At 50.8% G+C, this 26,020-nt stretch overlaps 1 protein-coding gene across 4 annotated transcripts; it reads left to right on the top strand.

Annotated features, from left to right (window-relative positions):
• The first annotated feature begins 35 nt into the window (after positions 1–35).
• On the top strand, positions 36–25,543 carry LOC105491428 (solute carrier family 9 member A5). Of its 4 annotated transcripts, XM_011757849.3 has the most exons (18): positions 75–143; positions 652–773; positions 1,349–1,600; positions 4,938–5,240; positions 7,421–7,584; positions 7,776–7,854; positions 8,143–8,320; positions 8,859–9,079; positions 9,301–9,503; positions 9,734–9,823; positions 9,920–9,990; positions 10,705–10,834; positions 12,290–12,378; positions 12,539–12,665; positions 17,059–17,229; positions 17,737–17,803; positions 18,789–18,926; positions 24,128–25,543. In XM_011757849.3, exons 3-18 carry the CDS (start codon positions 1,414–1,416, stop codon positions 24,598–24,600), a joined length of 2,691 nt encoding a protein of 896 aa, XP_011756151.2. In that variant the 5' UTR covers positions 75–143; positions 652–773; positions 1,349–1,413; the 3' UTR covers positions 24,601–25,543. The 4 variants fall into 4 exon arrangements, with proteins under 4 accessions (XP_011756152.2, XP_011756151.2, XP_070940827.1 ...); XM_011757850.3 differs by having other exon boundaries at positions 36–773; positions 17,740–17,803; XM_071084726.1 differs by lacking the exons at positions 75–143; positions 652–773; positions 1,349–1,600 and adding exons at positions 2,470–2,577; positions 3,503–3,688.
• Positions 25,544–26,020: the final 477 nt, after the last annotated feature.

Consider the following 26,020-nt stretch of genomic DNA (forward strand, 5'->3'; position numbering starts at 1 on the left):
TAACCACTGCCGGAGGCGGGGCCGGCGCTAGCCACTCACAGGGCCCGCTGGGAATCCCGTTAGTTCACTGGCTAGGAGGGCGGGAAAGGCCGAGCTCGCGCCCCGCTTTCGAGAACGCGCAAAAGGCTGGAAGGCTTTCTTAGGTCTGGGGGTAGAGAGGCTGCGTTCTCTCTGAGGGGTGTTAAGGCAGATGGGGCAGAAGTTTCCTTAGATAGTGGCCGGCCAGGTCTCCCTCAGTTGAGGGGCAAGATGGCCCTCATTCCTTCCATTTGAGGGATGAGTGCTTATGGTTTCCTCATTTAGGGAAAGCAGTGAGAGGGGTCCCTTCAATTTGGAGCAAGAAGTGAGAGTAGATTCCACCCAGTTTGAAGGAAGAGGTGGGATCAGTTCCCTTTAGTTGTGGGAGGAAGAGGGAAGGATGCCCTTCAGTTTTCAGGGAAAAGATTGGGATGAGTCAGTTTGAGGGGGCAGATAGAACACGTTCCCCTCAATTTTGGAGAAAAAGTGGGATGGGTGCCCCTCAGCTTGAATGAAAGTGGAGACGGTCCTCCTCTGTTTGGGGCGAGAGGAGCCGAATGCCCCTCAGATTTGGAAAAAGTTGGGTGCATCCCGCCTAGTTTGAAGGGAATCAGGAGGCTGGGTTTTCCATAGGTTCCTGTCAGCTTCATGAAAGAGATGAGACAGTTCTCTGTAGTGTGCTGGAAAGGGCGGGCCAGGTGCCCCTTGGTTTGGGAGATGAAGAACAGCCTCCCTCTTCGCCTGGAATGAGCTGGGTCAGTCTGGGCCTTGGGGTTTCTGGGACGTTGGGGGCAGCGTTGTCCATCACTGCTTTGGGGAGCGTCCAGTGCGCGTGCGCAGCTCAGGTCCGGGCGGGGGCCGGCAGGGGGTCCCCAGCTTGGGAGCGCCGCGCGGAGGGCGGCCAAGCACTGTCCCCTGCCGTTTGCACCCGGCCACGCCTGGGCCCCAGGGGGATGCTGCTCGCCGCCCAGCAGCGCTGGCCGAGGAGGAGCCGTGCCCCTCCCATCTTGACCGCGCCCCCCGCAGACCCCCGCTCTTCACGCTGCTGGCTGCCCGGGGGGGCCGTGGCCGCGCACCGCTCTGGATCTGGTGGGAGCGGTTTTGGGGAGGTTTGGGGGCGCGGACTCGAAGGAGTAGGTTGTGGAACTTGGGGGAGAGCTGCACTGGGGAATTTCCGGAGCTGGGACTGATTTAGGGAGGAAAGAGGAGGGAGTCCCCGACTACGAGAGTCCGGGGCAGGGTCTCGGAGCCCGGACCTGGCTTGGGGGTATGGGAGCCGGGATTGGGGGGAGCGAGCCCCACGTGCCTGTGACGCGGGGGCGCCCGGTAGGTGGCGGCGGCGACGCGGGGCCGGCGGCCGTGCGGTGCCGGGAGGGCGGCTGGGCAGGCTGCAGGATGCTGCGCGCCGCCCTGTCCCTGCTCGCGCTGCCCCTGGCGGGGGCGGCCGAAGAGCCCACCCAGAAGCCAGAGTCCCCGGGCGAGCCTCCCCCAGGCTTGGAGCTCTTCCGCTGGCAGTGGCACGAGGTCGAGGCGCCCTACCTGGTGGCCCTGTGGATCCTGGTGGCCAGCCTGGCCAAAATTGGTGAGTGCGTGTGTGCGTGCGCCAGGTCGACGGTCAGCTGCGGACCCGCCCCCAACACCCTCACCTCCTCGGTCCTCAGATTGGGGCTGGCTTCTTGCACGGTGCTGGGACTTAGGTTTGGATTCCACAAATCCGAGCTCTCGCCCAGTTCCTGCGTCGCCTCCTGTGGGTCCCTGGTCCCTGTCTTCTCCCCTGGGAGCTCTGAGGATTTACCTTTCTGAAGGGCTGTCCCTCGCTCTCCCCAACTCCATCTGTAGGCTCCTTTGCCCTCTCCGCTCCCCTGTTCCCCTTGCAGGAGGCCCTCTTCAGTCTGGTCTCTCCCCCACCAATCCCCAGCCTCCCAGAAACCTCTGTCACCGGTGAGGACGTGTGGGGACATTGAGGGGAGGGTGTTCTCCCACGAACACAGGCATCCTGATTCTGAAAAAGCAGCCTCCCCTGGAGACCACGTCCGAGTGTCCATTCCCTTGGGAAACTACACTGCCACTTTTCCTCCAGCTCTCCCCTGCTGCCCACTTAAAGCTGCTGCCTTCTTGTGCCTGTGTGTGGGGGCCCCCCAGCCCGGTTCAGGTCCACATTCTTCCCACTTCAGGGTATAAGAAACTTCCATGTATGGGGGCCTTCCTGTGTGCTGCCTACCCTAGATGCTTTCATACATCCAACCTCTTCAGTCCTGACAGCATTGAAGGCTGTGCTTCAGACTTCTTTTTCCCTGAATAGAGCTGCTTTTGCTTGCATCTGCTCCTTCCTCCTCCCTTCTGAGCAGCCAGTGGTCCCTCCTCCCACCAGAGACCCTCCTCCTTCTCTCTGTTGTGCAGGCTCTGCTGTGGGGGTGACTAATTATAGCTGAGCGTTGCTACTCTCTCCCCATGGATGCCGGCACAGCCTGTACTCCAATCTCACCAATACAGCCTTCATGGAGGAATCACCCAGAGCCTAGAAATTGCCCCCATTCTCCACAGGGACACTGCTCGGGGGTAAGGGGGCTGGGCAGGAACAGAACTTTCCACTCTGCTGTGGCAGCCTAAGATTAATAATGGAAAGTAGAACTCAATATGCCTTCGGGGAGCATGGTTCTGTGGGGCTTAGATCACAGGGCTGGGGTTAATGCATAAACAGATGAAGATAAAATGGGGTCCCTGAAGGAGAGAAGTGGAAGACCAAAGTAGTAACAAGTACAGAGAGATCTATGACCACGTTTACCTTAGAGGCCCAGCAGCAATGACAGTAAGAGTGGAAGGAGCCTCAGATTTGGAGCCAGCAATTGGGTTTGCTGAGAAGTCTGTGAGTTGCAGAAGAGTTCCTGTCTTAGGGCTTATAGCAACAACTGTAGTTTTCCCCATAAATCATGGTTCTTTTTCTAGTTTGGATGACATCTTCTATGGAAGTGGGAGAAGAGAGCCTCGTTTTCACAAGCCAAAGAAAATCCTAGAATGAGAGAAAAGGTAGAACATTCAGGAACACCTTCCCCCAGCTTCATTGCTAGACTTTTTCCCTTTTATTAAACAAATATCTACGTAGAACTCACTATGTGCCAGGCACTGTTCTAGGCCCTTTGGGTACAGCTTCCAAAGGGCACTGTCTTGGCATAGGGTCTCACACAGGCTAATTTAGAGGTCTGCTTCCCCAGCACCCCAGGGATCATGTAGAGAGAGATGTGTTCACCTGTGGTCTGAGGACTTAAAGGAGAGCCAAAGAGTTTATTTTAGAGGACAAAAGTAGGAGTGGCAATAGTGTTAGAAACCCTTTTCCTCTCTCCTCCTACAGACAGAACTATTCTATTTAATTAACATTTGGTGTGTGTCTAACATACTATGTGTCTGACATTATGCTAGGCACATTTGCATACTTTATATCATTTTATCCTCACCCTTGATGCTGGGTATTTTTCCTATGTTACAGAAGAAGAAAATGAAGTTGAAGTAAGTTAAATAATTTGCCTGAGATCACACAGAATGTGCTAAGGCTGGAAGAAGACTTGGAGATCTTCTGACTGCTAAAGCCAAAGTTTAAAAAACTACGCAGTCCTGAGTGAGCCCATATAATGAAAGGCACATTGGGCTAGGAAGTCTACACAGCTCCTAGGAGGTATAATATACATTCTGGTCCAGTTAAGGAGTGAGGACATTATAATAGGTAACATTTATTGAGTGCTTACTGTAAATTAGTGTGCTAAGTGCATTTGAGTAGATTGTCTTTCTTTTTTTTTTTTTTTGTGACAGAGTCTCACTCTGTCACCCAGGCTGGAGTGCAGTGGCATGATCTCAGCTCATGGCAACCTCTGCCTCCCAGATTCAAGTGATTCTCCTGCCTCAGCCTCCCAAGTAGCTGGGACTACAGGCACCCACCATCACGCCCTGCTAATTTTTGTATTTTTAGTAGAGACAGGGTTTAGCCATGCTGGCCAGGCTGATCCAGAACTCCTGACCTCAAGTGATCTGCCCACCTTGGCCTCCCAAAGTGCTGGGATTACAGGTGTGAGCCACTGCGCCCCACCTGCAGACTGTCTTTTTTAGTGGTCACAATAATCTCATGAGATCATTATTGTTTTTACTCCCATTTCGCTGATGAGAAAACTGAGTCAGAGACGTTAAGTGATTTGCCCTAAGATCACAGAACTAGGCTTTGAATCCAAGCAACTTGTCTCCAAAGGCCCTGATTTTTACAGCTATCTTATATATAAAAAGATACCAGGTAGCATTTGCTGAGGTTCAAATAATGGCTATGGATAAGGATGTCAGAGAAAGGTGAGGTCCCCTGAAGATGAAAGTATAAAGGAAGGGACACTTCTAGAAGGGGAAAAAGCAGTAAAGGCCTAGGTTACCATGGTGTGACAGGAGCACTAAGAAACAGATGACTTTGACTGCAGGAGAGGGTTTGTAGCCCTGGAGATTGGAAATTCTAGAAATCTTACATATTTCTCCTCCCTTGGTCCCAGTCTTAGAAGGTTGGCCAGGCGCAGTGGCTCACGCCTGTAATCCCAGCACTTTGGGAGACCAAGGCGGGTGGATCATGAGGTCAGGAGTTCAAGACCAGCCTGGCCAACATAGTGAAACCCCGTCTCTATTAAGAATACAAAAAAATTATCTGGGCATGGTGGCGCATGCCTGTAGTCCCAGCTACTTGGGAGGCTGAGGCAAGAGAATCACTTGAACCCAGGAGGTGAAGGTTGCAGTGAGCTGAAATCGCCCTACTGCACTCCAGCTTGGGCAACAGAGTGAGACTTCGTTTCAAAAACAAAAACAAAACAAAACAAAAAAAACCTGGGAGGTCATAGGCCTGTTTGTGGGAGGATATTCCATAAACTGATCTATCCTGTACTCTTTTTGCATTGCAGTATTTCACCTGTCTCGGAAAGTAACATCTCTGGTCCCTGAGAGCTGCCTGCTGATTTTGCTGGGCCTGGTGCTAGGGGGCATTGTTTTGGCTGTGGCCAAGAAAGCTGAGTACCAGCTGGAGCCAGGCACCTTCTTCCTCTTCCTGCTGCCTCCTATTGTGTTGGACTCAGGCTATTTCATGCCTAGCAGACTGTTCTTTGACAACTTGGGTGCCATCCTCACCTATGCCGTGGTAGGCACACTCTGGAATGCCTTCACAACAGGCGCTGCCCTCTGGGGCTTGCAGCAGGCTGGACTTGTAGGTGAGTGACCCTAAGACCTGGGCTTTGCCGGACCCATCACCCCTCTCCCTTCTCCTCAAGCTCTGGAGGTCCATGCTGGTGTGAGCCATGCCCTGAAAACTCCATCCTAGGTCCCTCCCTCTGGAGTGCAAGGCAGTGCTCCCGATGGGGTTCAGGCCTCATCTAGGTCTCTGCCAGTCTGGGCTTCTGCAGCATAACAGCTGAGCAGGAGCCTGGCTCCCAGCTGTGTGTGGGCTGCCAAGGCTGGGGAGCCTGCGTTACCACTCTGTTGCCTCCTGCCCTCTGTTACCACATTGCCACTTGCCAGCCCTGCTCCCCTGAGGCACAGCTGCACATCATTTCTGCAAGGGCCTTCTGTCCTGGCTCTCCCCAGTCCAGGTCAGGGTGGTTTTCTGTTTTTATTATTATTATTATTTTCTTAACTATATGTTGTCTAGAATAAATTCATTATTTTAAAACATTTATTTTTTAAATAAATATAATAGGTATTTAAAAAATAAATAACTATTATAAATCCATCAAATGCTGGCACTACACTGGGTTTTCTCTCCTTACCTATCCCACTGACTCTTCATAGCAAACCTTTTGTGTAGTTTGTCACATTTAATGGATGAGGAAATAGAGCCCCTTATATTTGTTTGCTATCAGGTCCAAGGTTAGCAGAAGAGGTCTGTTTTTTTTTTGTTGTTGTTGTTTCTTGTTTTTTTGAGATGGAGTCTCACTCTTGTCCAGGCTGGAGTGCAATGGCATGATCTTGGTTTACTGCAACCTCCACCTCCTGGGTTCAAGCAGTTCTCCTGCCTTAGCCTCCTGAGTAGCTGGAATTACAAGCATGTGCCACCACACCTGGCTAATTTTTGTATTTTTAGTAGAGATGGGGTTTCACCATGTTGGCCAGGCTAGTCTTGAACTCGTGAGCTCAGGTGATCTGCCCGCCTTGACCTCTCAAAGTGCTACGATTACAGGCGTGAGCCACCGCACCTGGCATCAGGTCTGTTTTACTGAGGCTCTTTGCCTTTAGGTTGCCCTCTCTTGCTACCTTCTTTATTTCCTAACGCAAGAAATTCATTCAACCCTCAAGGTTGATGATTCACACTTTTTCCAAGGTATTACAAGAAAACGTTTACAATTGCTACCTGGGACTCTAACCTGGTTTCCCTATTGAGGTAGTGAACTATTTGGGGCAGGAAGGGAAGGGAGGACATCAGATCATAATAACAGTAATAGATAATAATATCTTTTGGGTGCTTACTATATGTTAGGCATTGGCTAACTAAGGAAATTTTATTAGTCTTAATTGTAGACTAGTAAGTCTCAATTGGAGACTCATGGAGAAACTGGGGCTCATAGAAATTATATGACATATTCAAGTCCCATCTGTGGTGCTTTTCTTACTATATTCAGTCCTCCACCCCTGCTGAGAATTGTGTCACATCCCTTTGGCTAGGAACCACAGGTATGGGAGAAAGCACTCTTTTGTTATTCTCCCTAACAAAAATAGTTGGCAGCCAATTTCCATTTGCTGGTAGTCATTATTACTGTTGCTACAGTGTTTTTTCCCTATTTTATTATTTATTTATTTTTGAGACTGAGTCTCACTCTGTCACCTGGGCTGGAGTGCAGTGGCACGATCTCGGCTCACTGCAGCCTCCGCTTCCCTGGTTCAAGTGATTCTCCTGCCTCAGCCTCCCAGGTATCTGGGATTACAGGCATGCACCACTGCACCTGGCTACTTTTTGTATTTTTAGTAGAGACAGGGTTTCACCATGTTGGCCAGGCTGGTCTTGAACTCCTGACCTCAGGTGATCCAGCCGGCCTCGGCCTCCCAAAATGCTGGGATTATAGTCGTGAGTCACTGTGCCTGGCCTTTTTCCCTATTCTAAATGGCTGGGTTGAGTTTTGAAACAATCTTGTGAGGCAGGCAGATGAGGAGGCATGGCTTAAGGTAAGCCATATGACAGTGACAGAACCAGCATCATACAGTTGGTAAGTGGCAAAGCCAGGCCTTAGGCATAGGTAGTCTTTTGATCTGCAGGCTGATGCTGTCTTTGCCAGCCCAAGTCCTCTTTGGGCTTCCTTGTTGTATCAGCAGGGGTGGAGCTTGGGCTTGTCCCAGGGCGTGCTGCAGGAGACTGGGTCGTCTTCAATGACTGGCCTGTTCTACATGTGTCCCTTAATAGCCCCTAGGGTGCAGGCTGGCTTACTGGACTTTCTGCTGTTTGGGAGCCTCATCTCGGCGGTGGACCCCGTGGCCGTGCTAGCTGTCTTTGAGGAGGTGCACGTCAATGAGACTCTCTTTATCATCGTCTTTGGCGAGTCCCTGCTCAACGATGCAGTCACCGTGGTGAGCGTGCTCAGCTGACTGCCATTCCCTGACCCCAGGCTGCATGCTCTGACCAGCTAGGGGTCTGTGCAGACTCAGACCCTTCCCGTGGGTCCCCTGGGGGCAGAAATATGCTGTCTGCTTTCACTGTCTCCCAGCAGTCCCAGTTGCTGCCTTCCCACCTCACTGCTGACTCTCCTCTTCTCGCTCAGGTGCTGTACAAGGTCTGCAACTCCTTTGTGGAGATGGGCTCTGCCAACGTGCAGGCCACTGACTACCTGAAGGGAGTCGGTCAGTATTTCCCTGCTCCCAGCTGGCACTGGAGGTCTGCCTCCCCTGGGTTGCTGAGGCCCTCCCACCCCACATCAGGACAGAGGAGGCTATTCGGGTTGCCTCATCTCCTCCACTCCTCTATAGATAAATGGGGTCTGGGAGGGGCTTGCCAGGGATCCTGGCTCTGGGTTTTGAGCTCCTGGAAGTGCGGTGGGCATCATCTCTCACTCCCTGCCAGGCAGCAGTCTTGTCAGCCCAGGTAGGGTCCAGGCCAGGGGTCATGCTGACAACCCACTCCTCCCCCAGCCTCCCTGTTTGTGGTCAGTCTGGGCGGGGCAGCCGTGGGCTTAGTCTTTGCCTTCCTCCTGGCCCTGACCACACGCTTCACCAAGCGGGTCCGCATCATCGAGCCGCTGCTGGTCTTCCTCCTCGCCTACGCAGCCTACCTCACTGCTGAAATGGCCTCGCTCTCCGCCATTCTTGCGTGAGTTCTGGGGGCCTTGCAGGCAGATAGCTGGGAGGGGGCACTGGAGATGGTTGCCCCTCATAGGGACACAGGCAGGAACTTCAGGAGTCCATAGGTTTCCCTGAGCCCTTGTGGTAGTGGGAGCCTCAAACTCTCCTGGGGAGTCAGTAAACCTCAGGCAATATTTCAGGAGCTGCCTCCAGAACTGTCCTCAGCACCCTCAAACTCTCTGGGTATAGGCTGGGCTGGAAATAGACTTCAAGGCCTGGGGCCGCCAGCTCTGGAGGCCATAGCACTTCAGAAGGTGCATCAGAGAGCCCGCTAGTCAGAGCACATTCCTCCCACCTTCCCTTCCAGGAGACACTGAGTGGGAAGCCTGGAGATCTGGACGATTAGCCCAGCACTACCACTCAGTCTTCAGGCCTCCCTGGGCTTCAGCTTTGAGAGTCTGACATCCTGTGATGGGCAATGCCCCCTCCTGCAGTATGCTCAAACCCCAGAGGCTAAGCACCCTGGAACCCTTCCCCACTTGCCCTGTCTCTCCATCCTCTCCCAGGGTAACCATGTGTGGCCTGGGCTGTAAGAAGTATGTGGAGGCCAACATCTCCCATAAGTCACGCACAACTGTCAAATATACAATGAAGACTCTAGCCAGCTGTGCTGAGACCGTCATCTTCATGCTGCTTGGCATCTCAGCTGTGGACTCTTCTAAGTGGGCCTGGGATTCTGGGCTGGTGCTTGGAACCCTCATCTTCATCCTGTTCTTCCGAGCCCTCGGTATTGCTGGCACCTTCTGCTTTCCCACTCTCCGTCCTGTCCCGCCCCTCCCCGCAGCTCATCTCCCCATCTGGGTCCACATCCTTGTCAATTCCTAAGCCTCCTCGTGTTGCTCACTTGTCCCAGTCCCTGTTAGACTTCAGCCCAGATACGTGGTGCCATCCACTCCTGCGTCCTCCACTCCCAACGCTTTGCTCCCACTGGCCTCCCTCCCGCTGTAGGCGTAGTCCTGCAGACCTGGGTGCTGAATCAGTTCCGGCTAGTCCCTCTGGACAAGATTGACCAAGTGGTGATGTCCTATGGGGGCCTGCGGGGGGCTGTGGCCTTTGCTCTCGTCATCCTACTGGATAGGACCAAGGTCCCTGCCAAGGACTACTTTGTAGCCACCACTATTGTAGTGGTCTTCTTCACAGTCATCGTGCAGGTGGGAGTGCCCACAAGGCTGGGTAGGGAGAGGGTTGGGCAGGCCCTGGGGGAGTCTTGAAGCCTATGGGACAGGGGCTTCTCTTCCCACTGGGAGATGGAGGGCCCTGACTTCCCAGACCTTGAGTGCAGTGGGGTGGGGTACTGAAGCTGAAGCCTCATTATGGGGAGAGAAAGGCAGCAGGGAAATGAATAGGAATAGGGCAGGGCTCACCTCCTGCCTGTCCATAGGGCTTGACCATCAAGCCACTGGTCAAATGGCTGAAGGTGAAGAGGAGTGAGCATCACAAACCCACCCTGAACCAGGAGCTGCATGAGCACGTGGGTACCAGAACCCCAGCCCTCGCCTGTGCCTCTCGACCTTCTCCTATTTTGGGCAGAGTCCTGATCCAGTCCCCCTACCCACCCCCCTTCTAGACTTTTGACCACATTCTGGCTGCAGTGGAGGACGTTGTGGGGCACCATGGCTACCACTACTGGAGGGACAGGTGAGGGAGCTGCCCCGAGGCTCCTTCAGCAGCAGCAGCCCCACCAGCCAGGGAAGCACGGGGGATGTGCCACACTTCTGAGAAGGGACAGAGCCAGGTTCAGGCTGGGTGACCTCTGCCTGAAACCCCTCAGTGGCATCCCAGTGCTCTCAGGTTAAGACAAGGCTCCCCAGCGTGGCCTGCTTGGCCCTGCATGGTTTGGCAACTGCCAGACTCCAGCCTCATCGTGCTCTGCTCTGTCTTTAACTGTCTGCCTGTAATTCCATGGACCCTGCCTTACAGCCTCAGGACCCACCACGTTCCCCCAGCCTGGCCACTGGGACCTTCTCTCTACTAGAACACTCCTTCACCTCCCTCTCACTTACTCAACTTTGATTCATCCTTCACAACTCATCATAGGCTTCAATTGTTTAGGGAGGCCTTCCCTGGCCTCCCTGGCTAGGACATACCTGTGTCATATTCTCTAATTATCCTTTGTAGTTCTTGTCATGGTTGCAATTTTACAGTAATTTGCAATAATTTCAATTACTGTCAGGCTTTCCCATGACACTGTAAATTCCATGAGGGCGGGACTAGCCTTGAGATTCTCTCTGGCTGAGGCCCATATCTAAAAAGCCAGGCCAGTGCTGACAGTGTCCTTGCCCCGTCTGAGGAAGGGCCACCTGGCCAGGCCTTGGGAATGGGACTCAGGGCCGGGCCTGGCATCCTCTGTAGGTGGGAGCAGTTTGACAAGAAATACCTGAGTCAGCTACTGATGCGACGGTCAGCTTACCGCATCCGGGACCAGATCTGGGATGTGTACTACAGGCTCAACATCCGGGATGCCATCAGCTTTGTGGACCAGGTGGGCCAGCAGCTACCAGGTGGGCCCGTGGTGGGTAGGCAGATGGGCAGCAGAGCAGGACAGAAAGGGGTGGTAAGCAGGCTGGCCCTGAGCAGGGAGTTGGGAACTCCCAGCTGGCTCCATGGTCTGGTGAAGTGGCAGTGGCAGGAAGCAGCTGCCACTGGTGCTGACATTCAGAGTCTGGCAGGCAGTCCAGAGAGGTGGGAAATAACTGGACTCTGGAGTCAGCAGATGTGGCTCAACCATTATCACTTCCAAGCTTGTGACCTTGGGTAAGTCACACTCTCTGAGCCTATTTCCTTAGCTGTAAGAAAGCAGGCATAAGAGGCTGGGCACGGTGGCTCATGCCTGTAATCCCAGCACTGTGGGAACCTGAGGTGGGTAGATCACTTGAGGTCAGGAGTTTGAGACCAGCCTGGCCAACATTGTGAAATCCTGTCTCTACTAAAAATACAAAAACTAGCCAGGCGTGGTGTTGCATGCCTGTAATTCCAACTACTCGGGAGACTGAGGCAGGAGAATCGCTTAAATCTGGGAAGCGGGCTGGGTGCGGTGGCTCACACCTGTAATCCCAGCACTTTGGGAGACCAAGGCGGGTGGATCATGAGGTCAGGAGTTCGAGACCAGCCTGGCCAACATAGTGAAACCCCGTCTCTACTAAAAATACAAAAACTAGCCAGGCATGGTGCTGGGCACCTGCAGACCCAGCTACTTGGGAAGCTGCGGCAGGAGAATTGCTTGAACCCTGGTGGAGTTTGCAGTGAGAATGCAGTGAGCTGAGATTATACCACTGCACTCTAGCCTATGTGACAGAGCGAGACTCCGTCTCAAAAAAAAAAAAAAAAAAAAAAAAAAAAATCCGGGAAGCAGAGGTTTCAATGAGCCGGGATTGTGCTACTGCACTCCAGCCTGGGTGACAGAGTGACTCTGTCTCAAAAAATAATAATAGGCCGGGTGCGGTGGCTCACGCCTGTAATCCCAGCACTTTGGGAGGCTGAGGCGGGTGGATCACGAGGTCAGGAGATCGAGGCCATCCTGGCTAACACAGTGAAACCCCATCTCTACTAAAAATACAAAAAATTAGTCGGGCGTGGTGGCGGGCACCTGTAGTCCCAGCTACTTGTGCGGCTGAGGCAGGAGAATGGCATGAACCCGGGAGGCAGAGGTTGCAGTGAGCCGAGATTGTACCACTACACTCCAGCCTGGGTGACAGAGCAAGACTCTGTCTCAAAAAAAAAAAAAAATAATAATAAATAATAATAATAAGATAGAAAGCAGGCATAAGAGTACCTATGTTATAGATTTTGTGAATTCGATATGCAAAGTGCCTAGCACAGTACCTGGCATGTCAAAAGAGTAAACTAAGTGTTCATTATTATTATTTTCTTTATTACCCCTGACTCCTGGGCAACCCTCCATCTGATTGGCGGCTGAACTTGGTCCTGATGCCTGCAGGGAGGCCACGTCTTGTCTTCCACAGGTCTCACTCTGCCTTCTATGCCCAGCCGCAATTCTGTGGCAGAGACTTCTGTCACCAACCTGCTGTGAGTCTTTGAGCCCCATCCCCTTCCTCATATTCCTCTCCATTGTGCCCTTTCTCTGAATCCCTGCTGGGGGAGATTTGTCAGCATCTTTGCATCTGCCCTTCTCCTGGCCTGTGCCTCCTGCCCCCTCCCCAGCACATGTGTCCCCTGCTTCCGGCAGGAGGGAGAGTGGCAGTGGAGCATGTCTGGATCTGCAGGTGATTGACACGGTACGCAGCGGCCGGGATCGTGAGGATGCTGTGATGCATCATCTGCTCTGCGGAGGCCTCTACAAGCCGCGCCGTAGGGTGAGAGCAGGCAGCATCGGGATTTTGAGGGGGTGGAGGTGGTCTGAGGAGAGCTTAAGAGGCAGTTGGTGCCAGCTTGTTGGAGAGCTGCAGATGCCCAGCTAAAGAGTGTGGGTTTCAGCCGGGTGCAATGGCTCACGCCTGTAATCTCAGCACTTTGGGAGGCCAAGGTGAGTGGATCACTTAAGGTCAGGAGTTCGAGACCAGCCTGGCCAACATGGTAAAAGTGAAACCCCATCTCTACTAAAAATACAAAAATTAGCTGGGTGCGGTGACACGTGCCTGTCATCCCAGCTACTCGGGAGGCTGAAGCAGGAAAATCGCTTGAACCCGGGAGGCAGAAGTTGCAATGAGCTGAAGTCTCACCACTGCACTCCAGCCTGGGCAACAGAGCAAGATTCCATCTCAAAAAAAAAAAAAAAAAAAAGAGTGTGGGTTTTATCTCATCAGTAATAAGAAACCTCTGCTTTATTTTTATTTTTTGGAGAAAGGGTTGACGTAATACAAGCACTGTTTAAGGATACCTTCTCTGGTAGCAGAGTGCAGATCAAATTGGAGGGGGTGAGTTGAGAAGCTGGGAGAGCCAGTTGGGAAGCTGGAGTGAAATATTGTGGATTAGGGCTGGGCGGTGGGAAGGGAAAGGGGCACATAGGCCTAGGTGATTGGCTCTGATGGTGAGAGGAGGAGGAGGAGACAGAGTACTGGGGCCCTTGAGGGTCACTGGAGAATGATGGGGTCACAGACAGAAGCAAGAGCACTGAGGAAGCCTCCTAGACCAGCTTAGCCTATGGAAGGTAGGCATCTGTTTTAAATAATGGGAGTTAGTCCAATGCAGATCATGAAGCTTTACAGCTGGAAAGGCCCAGCTCATCCAGGAGAGAATCTGTTGCAACCCCACAAGAGGGCAGCAAGCCATTACCTTGCACCTTTCTAAAATGGGAAGCCGGCTGTCACCAGTTCTGGTAGTTTCAATAATCAAAGCTCTTACTACTGTTGAAACAGAATTGGCCTCCTTTAACTTGCACCCACTGGTCCTGATTTGACTCTTTGCAGCTCTGCAGAATAAATCTTCTAAAATTTCAAGACAGTTCCCTTTCACACAGGCTGTCTTGCCCTCAGGCCAGCATCTCTTACCTCCTGGTATGTCTTCTCTGGACTTAAAAAAACAAGACCCAGAATGGAAGTTGCTATTCTAGCTGTGGCTGGCCAGGGAAGGACCTAGAAGCTCTCTCACCATTCTAGTTCTAGAACTTGCTATTTCTCTTCCCAGAGCCCAAGATCCCTCCAGCCTTGGCTCACCACTCTGGGGCCCCACATTGTCCTTAGAAGCTGCTAAACTCCCAGGTCTTCCTCAGTTAATGGCTGGCAGACCCTGACTCACCTCAGCCTATGGGGATTTTAAAAAACATTTCTTATTCAAAATTCCAGTAGAGTGAATAAAATAACTCATATTGATCTATCAACTAGCTCTGAAAAATCAGTGCATGATTAATTCTATTACATTCTGCAGCCCTACCACATCCCGCCCACACTTTATCTTAAAACAAACTCCAGACATCATATCACATCATCTCAGAATATTTCAGTATGTCTCTCTAGGTGGCAAGAACTCTTACATCCAGTCAGTATTCAATAAGTATCTTTTTTCCAGCTGGATGTTCAAATCAGGGTCTAAATAAGTCCACACTTAGCATTTGAGAAATATGTCTCTTTGTTTTAAAAAATCTGTAATAGTTCTTTTTCCCCTCTCTATCTCCCTTGCTATTTATTTATTGAAGAAGCTGGATACTTTGTCTTGGAGAATTGCACATTTTCTAGATTTTGCTGACTGTGTTCCAGTGGTGTTGTTTAACATGTTCCTCCATTCCCTATATTTCCTGGTTGTTAAATCTAGAGGCCTGATCAGATTCAGGGACATTCAATAGGTATGCTATATATTTTCTGTGGTGTCACATCAGGAAATACACAATGATTTGGTGTGTGGGGGGTGTGTGTGTGTGTGTATGTGGTGTTTGTGTATAAGATTGGTCAATGGGTTCAGTCCAATCAGTTCATGTGTAGTCTGTTTTTCAAAAATCTGGAATAAGTTTGTGTGTATCCTGTTAAATGTCATCTTACTTGCTTTAGTCCATCATCCCATTGTTTGGTTCCTATGTCTGCCACCAAATGTCTCCTTCTTAGATTCATATCATCTGAAAATTTGTAAAGACTGTTAACTTTGTATTCATCCAAATCCACATAAACATGTTGAACAGGATAGAGCTGAGGACAGAGCCCTGTGGCATGCTACTAAAGACTTTCCTCCAGACTGACATGGATCAAGCATTTTTGGGGTATGGTAACTCAACTAGTTCTGAATCCACTTAGTATGATAACACAATCCACAATTTCTCATGTTCTTCATCGAAATACCATTAGAGAGAGACAGAGATATCTAGTATGCAGTTAGAAGGATTACAGTTTAATAGAGAGATAAGGGCTGGAGAGAGATTTGGAAGCTCCATATCAGGTTTTGTCACCTGGCTACCATAGAATCCCCTGGGGAACTTCCTGGCTTCACCTGGAGATTCTGATTCTGTAGTTTGGAGTGGGACTAAGAATCTGTGTTCTTACTAAGTTCCCCAGGTGATTCAAATGCAGCTGGTCTGATGACTGATGTTGGGGGACCACAGATCTGTATCACTGGGATATCTGGGGCGGAGAGAATGGATAAGTTTTCTGGGGAGAGTGTTTCGTGGGGCGGGAGGAGAGCTAAGGATAACACTGAGGAGTGCACATGCGGGAAAAGGAAAGAGAGCCAAAGACAAGGAACTCTTGGAGAAGCAGTGGCAGGTGGTGCCTCAGGCCTGGGGCAGAAAGAGGGCTAGATGCTGTGCAGAGGCCTGGCCAGCACCTAGGCAGAGCCCACAGCACTGGTGACCAGCGAGAAGGCAGCACTGTGGAGTTGTGGACCCTGGAGTTGCATTTCTGGTATTTAAGGAAGTAGTGGGTAGGAGAGAAAGTGTCAGAATCAAATTATAAAAGTGTAGCAGCAAAATGGAGACAATGGTGTTCAGGGGAAGACATTCTTTAAGGAGGCAAGGGCAGGAGCTTGAAAACAGAGGGGAGGGAACCAAGTGGTGAGGGAAGGAGTGAAGATACAGGAGAGTGGATAAATAGGAGGCAGCAGGAACTGCTGGAGGCAGGAAGGAGGGAACTGAGCAATGTGGAGGCCGGGGCTGGGCAGCAATGAGCCTTGTGAAGGAGATGGACCCCTTCTCCCCAGGAGAGAGGGTGCCTCCTGGTGCAGAGTTAGAGGAGGAGGACAGATGGGAGACTTGAAGGGGGCTCTTAGAACTGGTTCAGGGAAGCAAAAAATATGAGATAAAGGGACCAGACTTGGGATATGAGGCAAGATAAGATGATTTGGCAGGTGCTGGGCAGTATTTCAGGGGATTACCAGTAGATGATGAAAAGGTCCTAAGCAGGGAGGGTAGAGGCAGAGGCAGTCTAGATGAGTGTGTAGTGGACTTGGTGTTGATAAGGGTTAAAAAGAGCATGGCCAGGCACCGTGGCTCATGCCTGTAATCCCAGGACTTTGGGAGGCCAAGGCAGGCGGATCACCTGAGGTCAGGAGTTTGAGACTAGCCTGGCAACATGGTGAAATCCTATCTCTACTAAAAATACAAAAATTAGCCGGGCGTGGTGGTGGGCACCTATAATCCCAGCTACTTGGGAGGCTGAGGCAGGAGAATTGCTTGAACCCCAGAGGCAGAGGCTGCAGTGAGCAGAGATCATGCCATTGCACTCCAGCCTGGGTGACAAGAGCAAAACTCTGTCTCAAAAAAAAAAAAAAAAAAAAAGATGATGGGGGTGATCCTGAATTATTGGGACTGAGAAGGTCCAGGGTGTCAGGGGAAATAGTTATGAAAGTTCAAAGTGCAGCCCAGAATATCATGGTGGTGGTTGTAGAAATGGCTAGATGGGAGATTCCAGCTGGAGAAAGGATCCTGTGGTGTAACTAGAAGGGGGCAGGTAGGCTGGATGTGTGGGAGAAGCTCAGATAAATGGAGGTACAAAGAAGAAAATGTCCCCTATGTTGTCACAGTAGCGGAACAAGACAGAGGGTCACCTTCAAACCAGAGAGAATCGGGAAAGGTTGGCAAGGGATGGGGAAGGCCAGGTTTTGGGGAATAAGTTCTGGGATAAAGGGAAGCTTTTCCCAGGGAACTGAGAACACAGTGTCTCTGGCTGGGTTCCTGTTGTATTTTTTGTTTTGTTTTTCAATCCATTGTTAATTCTGGAAAAGCTGGGCTGGCAGGGCCTGTGGTGAATATGTTGGGGCTGTGGCCTGGGGTTCCTGTGGGAGGCCAAGGCATCCGTGCTCATAGCCAGGCGGGGCTGTCATTGCCAGTACAAAGCCAGCTGCAGTCGCCACTTCATCTCAGAGGATGCGCAGGAGCGGCAGGACAAGGAGGTCTTCCAGCAGAACATGAAGCGGCGGCTGGAGTCCTTTAAGTCCACCAAGCACAACATCTGCTTCACCAAGAGCAAGCCGCGACCCCGCAAGAATGGCCGCAGGAAGGCACGTCTTCCCTCAGGGACTCCTCTTCGGAGCTGGAGGCTGACAGCATGCAGATTTGAGCCCCCAAGTATTAGGATCCAGCTTAGGGGGACCCCCAGTTGGACAGTCCTCAGGGACTTGATGACTACAGCAGTTTGAGTTCCCTTTTAGATGTTCCTGGAGCCCCAGAAGTAAGGTGAGACCTTCAGAGGGAGAGCAGCCTCTTGGCCATGTGGTCACCTGCTGGGAGGCAGCAGGGCCTCCTACCAAAGATGAAAAAGGCAGGAGAAAAGGAGATTCCTTTGAGGGGCAGCTCCATGAGCTCCTAAGTCAGCCCAGGCTGATGCATCCAGATTTCTTGCTGGGGCATGGGTCACTCTTGCCTGGTTGGCCAAGGGATGGTAGAACCACTGGGACTGACACAAATTCCCTCGGGTTAGGAAAACTTGTCCTGTTGACCCCACCAGATGACAGGGTTGGGGTGGGAAGTTGGGGCCAGAGGCTCAAGTTTTCTTTCTTGGTCCTCAGAAGGATGGAGTGGCAAATGCTGAGGCTACAAATGGGAAACCTCGAGACCTGGGCTTTCAGGACACAGGCAAGCAGGGAGCAGTGTGGGATTGAGGATGGGAGGGAGGAGGGAAAGGGCTGGGGCTCGCCAGCCAGAATCCTGGATGACCCGCTGTAGGGTGCATTAAGCACTGTGAACTGGGGCTCTTCCTCCAGGGACTTGATTTCCAAGTTGGAAATGTTCAAAGCAGTAATTAGACAATGTGTGACAGGAGTCATCTGATTGCTAACTATGGGTTATAGGCCCCGAGGACTTGGAAAAGGTGTCATGGAGAAGGGGGAGCTTGGTCTGTGCCTTGGAGGATGGGTGGACCCTGGGGCCCAGGGTCCTGTCTGCAAAGCCAATTTTGTTTTGTTTTTTGAGATAGAGTCTCACTCTGATGCCCAGGCTGGAGTGCAGTGGTGCCATCTTGGCTCACTGCAACCTCTGCCTCCCAGGTTCAAGAGATTCTCTTGCCTCAGCCTCCCAAGTAGCTAGGATTATATGTGCACGCCACCACACCTGGCTAATTTTTTTTTGTATTTTTGGTAGAGACAGGGTTTCACGTTGCTGGCCTGACTGGTCTTGAACGCCTGACCTCAGGTGATCCGCCCGCCTCAGCCTCCCAAAGTGTTGGGATTACAGGCGTGAGCTACCGCACCTGGCTGCAAAGCCAGTTTTGTATGAGCTGAATGTTGATGGGCCTTCCAGCAATCCAAGTGCTCATGTTTCCAGTGGATCGTGGGATTTGGGGCTGAAAGAAGAGGATGGGGGAGCTGGAAAGTGTAGTCCTCATGGCTTCCTCTGAGGACTTAGCTTCCTCTGGTCACCTCCTTGGGCTCTGCAATGTCAACTTCTCTCCCTCCCAAGTCCCCACCTCTTAGGCCAGTGCTTGAAACAGCCAGAGGAGAAAGCAGGTGTCTCTGCCAACATGTGTTCTGCCTAGGGAGACAGCGAGCTGGCTTGGGACTGTGCAGTCCCAACAGGCAGCTGCCAACCCAGGCCACCTGACTCTGCTCTTGTCACTGTCCAGCTGCTGTGATATTAACCGTGGAGTCTGAGGAGGAGGACGAGGAAAGCGACAGTTCAGAGACAGAGAAGGAGGACGATGAGGGGATCATCTTTGTGGCTCGGGCCACCAGTGAGGTTCTCCAAGAGGGCAAGGTCTCAGGTAATGGCTTCCTCCCTGCCCACCTCCCTTCTGGAACAAGCTGGTTTCCTTTCTCTTCACTCATGGCCTCTACTCCAGACAACTCCCTTTTCCTATTCACTAGTTTATTCCTATTCACTAGTTTTCCTATTTCCTAGAATAGTTTTCCTCTTCACTAGTTTATTCATGCCAGCATTTGCAGAGCATCTTCTTCATACCAGATGCCCAACATAGGTGATATTCAACTCTCACAACAACCAAGATGGGGAAACTGAGCTCAGAGAGATTAAGAGACTTGTGACTTGTCCAACATCACACAGTAGAACCAGAATTTGAAGCTGACTCATCTGACTCCCAAGCCCACAGCCTTTCTTTTTTAAATTTATTTATTTTATTTGAGACAGAGTTTGCTCTTGTCATCCAGGCTGGAGTGCAGTGGTGCAATCTCCGCTCACTGCAACCTCCAGCTCCCAGGTTCAAGCAATTCTCCTGCCTCAGGCTCCCGAGTAGCTGGGATTACAGACATGCACCCCCAAGCCTGGCTAATTTTCATATTTTTAGTGGAGATGGGGTTTCACCATATTGGCCAGGCTGGTCTTGAACTCCTGACCTCAGGTGATCCACCTGCCTTGGCCTCCCAAAGTTCTGGGATTACAGGTGTCAGCCACCATGCCCGGCCTTTTCTTTTCCTTTTTTTTTTTGTTTTTTTTAATGCCATTTTTGCATTGCTATAATCTTTTTTTTTTTTTTTTTTTTGAGACAGGATCTCACTCTGTCACCCAGGCTGGATCATGGATTACACAATGGCATGATCATGGCTCACTGCAGCCTTGATCTCCAGGGCTCAAGTGATCCTCCCACCTCAGCTTCCTGAGTAGCTGGGACTAGCACACCCAGCTCTTTTTTTTTTTTTTTTTTTTTTTTTTTTTTTGAGATGCGTTTTCGCTCTTGTTGCCCAGGCTGGAGTGCAATGGCGTGATCTCGGCTCATGGCAACCTCCACCTCCTGGGTTCAAGTGATTCTCCTGCTTTGGCCTCTCAAGTAGCTGGGATTACAGGCATGTGCCACCATGCCCAGCTAATGTACTTTTAGTAGAGATGGGTTTTCTCCATGTTGATCAGGCTGGTTTTGAACTCCTGACCTCAGGTGACTCGCCTGCCTTGGCCTCCCAAAGTGCTGGGATTATAGGCATAAGCCACCATGCTTGGCACCCAGTTGATTTTTTAAGATTTTTTGTAGAGATGAGGTTTCACTGTGTTGCCCAGGCTGGTCTCAAACTCCTGGCAATCTTCCCTCCTTAGCCTCCCAAAATGCTGGGATTACAGGTATGAGCCACCATGCCCACTCATATCCTTTCAAGGCCATGCTGCTTCCCTTTATAGTCTAGTGAGGAACAGGAGGTGGTGAGCAAACCATGGGCTCTGTTGAGACCCATGCCCTCAAGTAGAGCCCCAGGTGAAGGTGGCAGCCTGATCTGGGAGAGGAACCTAAATTCGTCAAAATGGAGTTATTGTGGACAAAAATACAGTATATAAGCATGTTTATGTACGTATAGAGACCTAATTCACTCATAATGTTAGGATCACTGATGGTTGGCACCCTCAAGTGTCTTTAAAATTTATTATAGAAAATTTCAAAATATACAATCTTAGAACTATAAAATAAACTCCCATCTATCCGTTACCCAGCTTCAACAATTACCTACTCATAGCCAATCTTATTTCACCTAAGCCTCACCTAGCTCCTCCCTCAACTATTCCTTTGATGCAAGTCTCAAATATCATATCACTTTATCAATAAATACTTCAGTACGTATCTCTAAAAGATAAGGATTCTTTTTTTTTTTTTCTTTTGAGACGGTCTCTCTCTGTCACCCAGGCTGGAGTGCAGTGGTGCGATCATAGCTCACTGCAGCCTTGAATGCCCCGGCTTAAGCAGTCCTTTTGCCTCGGCCTCCCGAGGAGCTGGGACTACAGGCACACACCATCATGCTCAGCTATGTTTTTTTTTTTTTTTTTTTCTGGTAGCGATGAGGTCTTGTTATGTTGCCCAGGCTAGTCTTAAACTCCTGAGCTCAAGTATCTTTACTTCTTAGACTCCTAAAGTGATGAGATGAAAGACGTGAACTACCATACCTAGCCAGATAAGGATTTTTTTTTTTTTTTTTTTTTTGAGTTAGGATCTCTCTTTGACACCAGGCGAGAGTGCAGTGGCTAGATCATGACTCACTGCATCCTCAACCTCCTGGGCTCAAGCCACCCCACCTGGCCTCAGATAAGGATTCTTGATGTGTGCCTATAGTCAACTGAGCCCAGGAGGCTGAGGCTGCAGTGAGCTATGATCACGCCACTACACTCCATCCTGGGCAACAGAACAAGACTCTGTCTCTTGGGGGACAAAAAAAGGAAAGGATTATTTTAAAAATATATAACCACAATGCTTTTACCATATCTAAAATCTGTCATCAAATATCATTGTTCGAATTTCCCTGGTTGTCTATATATATATATATATATATATATATATATATATATTCACAGTAGGCTTGTTCAATGTCCCTTTTAACCTATAGCAGTGATTCTCAAGGCGGATGGTGGTGGAGTGATTTTGCTCCCCCAGGGGACATTTGGCAACGCCCAGAGACATTTTTGGTTGTCACAACTGGGGAGGATGGCCTTGGATTGAGGGGTAGAGGCGAGGGATGCTGCTAAACATCCTACAATGCACAGGATAACCCCCCACAGCAAAGGAGTAGCTGTCCCAAAATGTCAAGTATCAAGTTTGATGAACCTGATCCATAGGTTCCCCCAACCCCCTCCTTTTTTTCTTCACAATGTATTTACTGAAGAAACCTGCTTATTTGTCCTACAGTCTTTCTCTGTCTGGATTTTGTTGATTGCATCCCCAAAGTGTCATTTAATATGTTTCTCTGTCCTTTAAATTTCCTTTAAAACAGTAAATCCACAGGCAGAGGCTCACACCTATAATCTCAGCACTTTGGGAGGCCAAGGTGTGCTGATCACCTGAGGTCAGGAGTTCGAGACTAGCCTGGCCAACATGGTGAAAACCTGTTTCTTTTTTTTTTTTTTTTTTTTTTTTTGAGGCGGAGTCTCGCTCTGTCGCCCAGGCTGGAGTGCAGTGGCACGATCTCGGCTCACTGCAAGCTCCGCCTCCCGGGTCTCCGCCATTCTCCTGCCTCAGCCTCCCGAGCAGCTGGGACTACAGGCGCCGCCACCACGCCCGGCTAATTTTTTTGTATTTTTAGTGGAGACGGGGTTTCATTGTGTTAGCCAGGATGGTCTCGATCTCCTGACCTCGTGAGCCGCCCGTCTCGGCCTCCCAAAGTGCTGGGATTACAGGCTTGAGCCACCGCGCCCGGCCGTGAAAACCTGTTTCTATTAAAAATAAAAATAAATAAAAATAAATAAAAATAATAAAATAATAAAATAATTAGCCAGGCATGGTGGCAGGTGCCTGTAATCCCAGCTACTCTGGAGGCTGAGGCGGGAGAATAGCTTGAACCTTGGAGGTGGAGACTGTAGTGAGCTGAGATCGTGCCACTACACTCTAGCTTAGGTGACAGAGCAAGACTCCATCTCAAACAAACAAAAAAACTTCACCTCATGAATTATTTGGTTACTTTGAGGTACAGTTCACCCAGTAAATGCTTGATTCTTTCATTTGTCAGTTTTCAGACCAAAGAGTTCATTCCCTAGCAGCCTCTAAAGGTGAATACCAAAAGTTTTTTTGTTTTACACTTTTTGTTGTTGTTATTACATTTTAATATGCCAGATCTTTCAAGAGATACCATTTTACTTTTAATCATACCATCAATACATTTCACACATGTATTCAAGCAAGAAGCTTACTGGGCTGCTCAGGACTTTATCAATGAACAGATACAGGCTGTGCTTTACTTTGGAGAGCTGGGGTGGTTGGTGGCCACAGGGATTCTTTCCAGGTTTCTTCCTGCAGAACCTCAGGCTTCCTGTAATTCAGCCCCACCCCTGCAGTTCTGGGATTCTTAACTCAAGTCCCCTATACCTCGTCATCCCCTTTGCGGCAAAGCTCTGGCCTCCTGTTAGGTTTGCATGAGCTCACACTCCTGGGCTTTGTCCTACCAAAGGGCTGTGGTGGGTACTCAGGCAGGACGCCTAGCAGAAAAACCTTTGGCCTGCAGCCTCCAGGTGTTTCTTTCCCTCCCTGGTCGCTGGCATTTCTCCCTCGCTGGTTGGCTGGGATGGGGCTTGGCAGGAGGCTGTTTCAGAGACCAGTGCTACAGTAGGGTGAGGGGACTGGAGATGGGGCTTCCTTCATGCCTGGCTCCTGCTTTCGCTATCTTCTTCTTATTTTCATTTATTTATTTATTTTTTAATTTTTTTTTTTTTAGATGGAGTCTTGCTCTGTTGCCCAGGCTGGAGTGCAGTGGCGCAATCTCGGCTCACTGCAACCTCTACCTCCTGGGTTCACGCCATTCTCCTGCCTCAGCCTCCCAAGTAGCTGGGACTACAGGCGCTTGCCACCGTGCTTGGCTAATTTTTTATATTTTTAGTAGAGATGGGGTTTCGCTGTGTTAGCCATGATGGTCTCGATCTCCTGACCTTGTGATCCACTCACCTCGGCCTCCCAAAGTGCTGGGATTACAGGCATGAGCCACCACACCTGGCCATTTATTTATTTTTTAGATAGAGTCTCACTCTTTTACCCAGGCTGGAGTGCAGTGGCGAGATTGTAGCTCACTGCAACCTCTGCCTCCTGGGTTCAAGCGATTCTCTTGCCTCAGCCTCCCGAGTATCTGGGATTACAGGCATGCGCCACTATGCCCGGCTAATTTTTGTATTTTTACTAGAGATGGGTTTTCATCATGTTGGCCAGGCTGGTCACTAACTCCTGAGCTCAGGTGATCCACCACTTTGGCCTTCCGAAGTGTTGGGATTACAGGCGTGAGCCATGGCGCTCCGCCAACTTTCCTTATTTTCATTTGTTCGATGAAAATAATGTTTGATTTCTTGAGCAACTACTGTGTGGCCGGCCTGTGCTAGGTGTTGCAGACACAGTGGAGAGTAAAACAGGCTGTGGTACTTCCCCTCAGCAAGACATTCATCAGATAATTGCACAAATGGACGGCAGATGGAAACTGTGGCATGAATTTGTGAGAATGTGCTTATACTTGAGGTTTCCACTGTATTGGTAATGAGTTCATGCGTACTCTCTGTCCTCAGGAAACCTTGAGGTGTGTCCAAGCCCACGAATCATTCCCCCCTCCCCAACCTGTGCAGAGAAGGAGCTCCCCTGGAAGAGTGGGCAGGGGGACCTGGCAGTGTACGTGTCCTCGGAAACCACCAAGATTGTGCCTGTGGACATGCAGACCGGTTGGAACCAGAGCATCTCATCCCTGGAGAGCCTAGCATCCCCTCCCTGTAACCAGGCCCCAATTCTGACCTGCCTGCCTCCCCATCCACGGGGCGCTGAGGAGCCCCAGGCCCCTCTCCACCTGCCTTCTGATCCACGCCCTAGCTTTGCCTTCCCCCCAAGCCTGGCCAAGGCTGGCCGCTCCCGCAGTGAGAGCAGCGCCGACCTCCCCCAGCAGCAAGAGCTGCAGCCCCTCATGGGCCACAAGGACCACACCCATCTCAGCCCAGGCACCACTACCTCCCACTGGTGCATCCAGTTCAACAGAGGCAGCCGGCTGTAGCCCAGGGTCTCAGGGAGGAGCAGAAGGTGGAATCCCTGCAGGAAATGCTCCCTGGGCAACGGGTAGAGCCCTTGCAACTTGACATGGGGCCAGAGGGGCCTGGCTTGAAGTAGTAATTGGGCTTCCTTGGGGCTGGTCAGAGGGGTCACCTGAGCTGGTCTTCACAGGGGCCTTTCTCACCACCTCCCTGCTCCTAACCCCTGCCACTTTCTGTTTCAGTAAGGCCTCTACTGTGGCTCAGGACCCAGTCCAGGCCTTCTACGGGCTAGGCCCAGAGACTTGGGTTGCTGCTTTCCCTTCCCTAGTGGGTTTTTCCAGGGACTCTATAGGCAGCTGCTCCTGCTCCCAAAGCAAGGGCATCATTCCTATTCTTCAGTGGATGCCAGCCTTCCCTGCCCCCACTCCCTCCCCAGCACTGGCAGTGAGGCTCCGTGAGAGGAACCGGGGTGGGAGGTCGGGCAGGCCTCACCCTCGGGCTTTGCTGCCCTGTTGGGTCAGCTACCCATAGTCCATTTTTTAAGGGCGGTGGGAACTTCTGTCTCCACATCCTGCTTTAGTCCCTTCCCTTTGCTGCCAGGTATTGGGGTAATAGTTCCTCCTTTTCCAAGACCAAGGCCAGGAGGCTGGGTCAGGCTTCAGTTCAGGCCTGTTGCTTAACTGGGGTCACCCTGGGATCTGCTGCTCTGGTCTAAGTCTGGACCTTTCTGATCCTTGGGTCTGGGTTTTTTGAGGAGGGGACATAGTGGCCTCTGGGCTGCAATGTCACTACCTGAACATTCCCCAAACAGAGAAGGAACCTAGCATCTCAGGGCCACCTCCACTGCTCTGGGGGCTGGGATGCCTGGCTAAGCAGGGGCTGACAGCAGGTGACTTTCCAAGGGTCAGCACCTGCCTTGTGTTTTGTACCTTGAACCTAAGATACATTAAACATCTCTCAGATGGATGGGTGTCTTGTGTCCATGTGTCAGAGCATTCTTAGGGTGGGGGGCAACAACAGGGGCATCTGGTGAAGGAGGTGAGAACCCAACTGCCTGCCCCAGGGATTGAGAATGGAGGGGAATCCTAAGCAGGACTGTTCATCCTTCTGGTCCCATCATGTGTTCCCCAATACTTTCCCAATATTGTCCCCTTAGCAGGGGTCCTGCCATGGTAGTCGAGGGGATCACTGTTTTGGCATGGAGTTACAGAACTAGAAGTCTACAAAATGAGAAAGGCTAGCAGGGAAAGACCCCAGAGGTCAGGTGCCAAGCTGCCCTGATGCAGCACCCCACATACCTAGGACCAGATGAGCATTTCTTGAAAACCTGGATGCAGGTACAGGACACGTGAACATAGGTGGCCTTTTGCACATAACAGATGGGAAGGCAATCTCAAGGGCTCACGGGATTTGGTTACCCCGAGTGTTTATTTTTTATTTTTG

Source organism: Macaca nemestrina, chromosome 18 (assembly GCF_043159975.1).
Source record: "Macaca nemestrina isolate mMacNem1 chromosome 18, mMacNem.hap1, whole genome shotgun sequence".
Classification (NCBI taxonomy): Eukaryota; Metazoa; Chordata; class Mammalia; order Primates; family Cercopithecidae; genus Macaca; species Macaca nemestrina.

What these genes read in the sequence shown, in the direction of transcription:
- LOC105491428 (XM_011757849.3), top strand. Translation starts at nt 1,414, where the DNA reads ATGCTGCGCGCCGCCCTGTCCCTGCTCGCGCTGCCCCTGGCGGGGGCG. An exon ending in TACCACTACTGGAGGGACAG is followed by an intron (nt 9,991 to 10,704) that starts GTGAGGGAGCTG and finishes CATCCTCTGTAG; the next exon opens with GTGGGAGCAGTTTGACAAGA. An exon ending in TCTACAAGCCGCGCCGTAGG is followed by an intron (nt 12,666 to 17,058) that starts GTGAGAGCAGGC and finishes TGTCATTGCCAG; the next exon opens with TACAAAGCCAGCTGCAGTCG.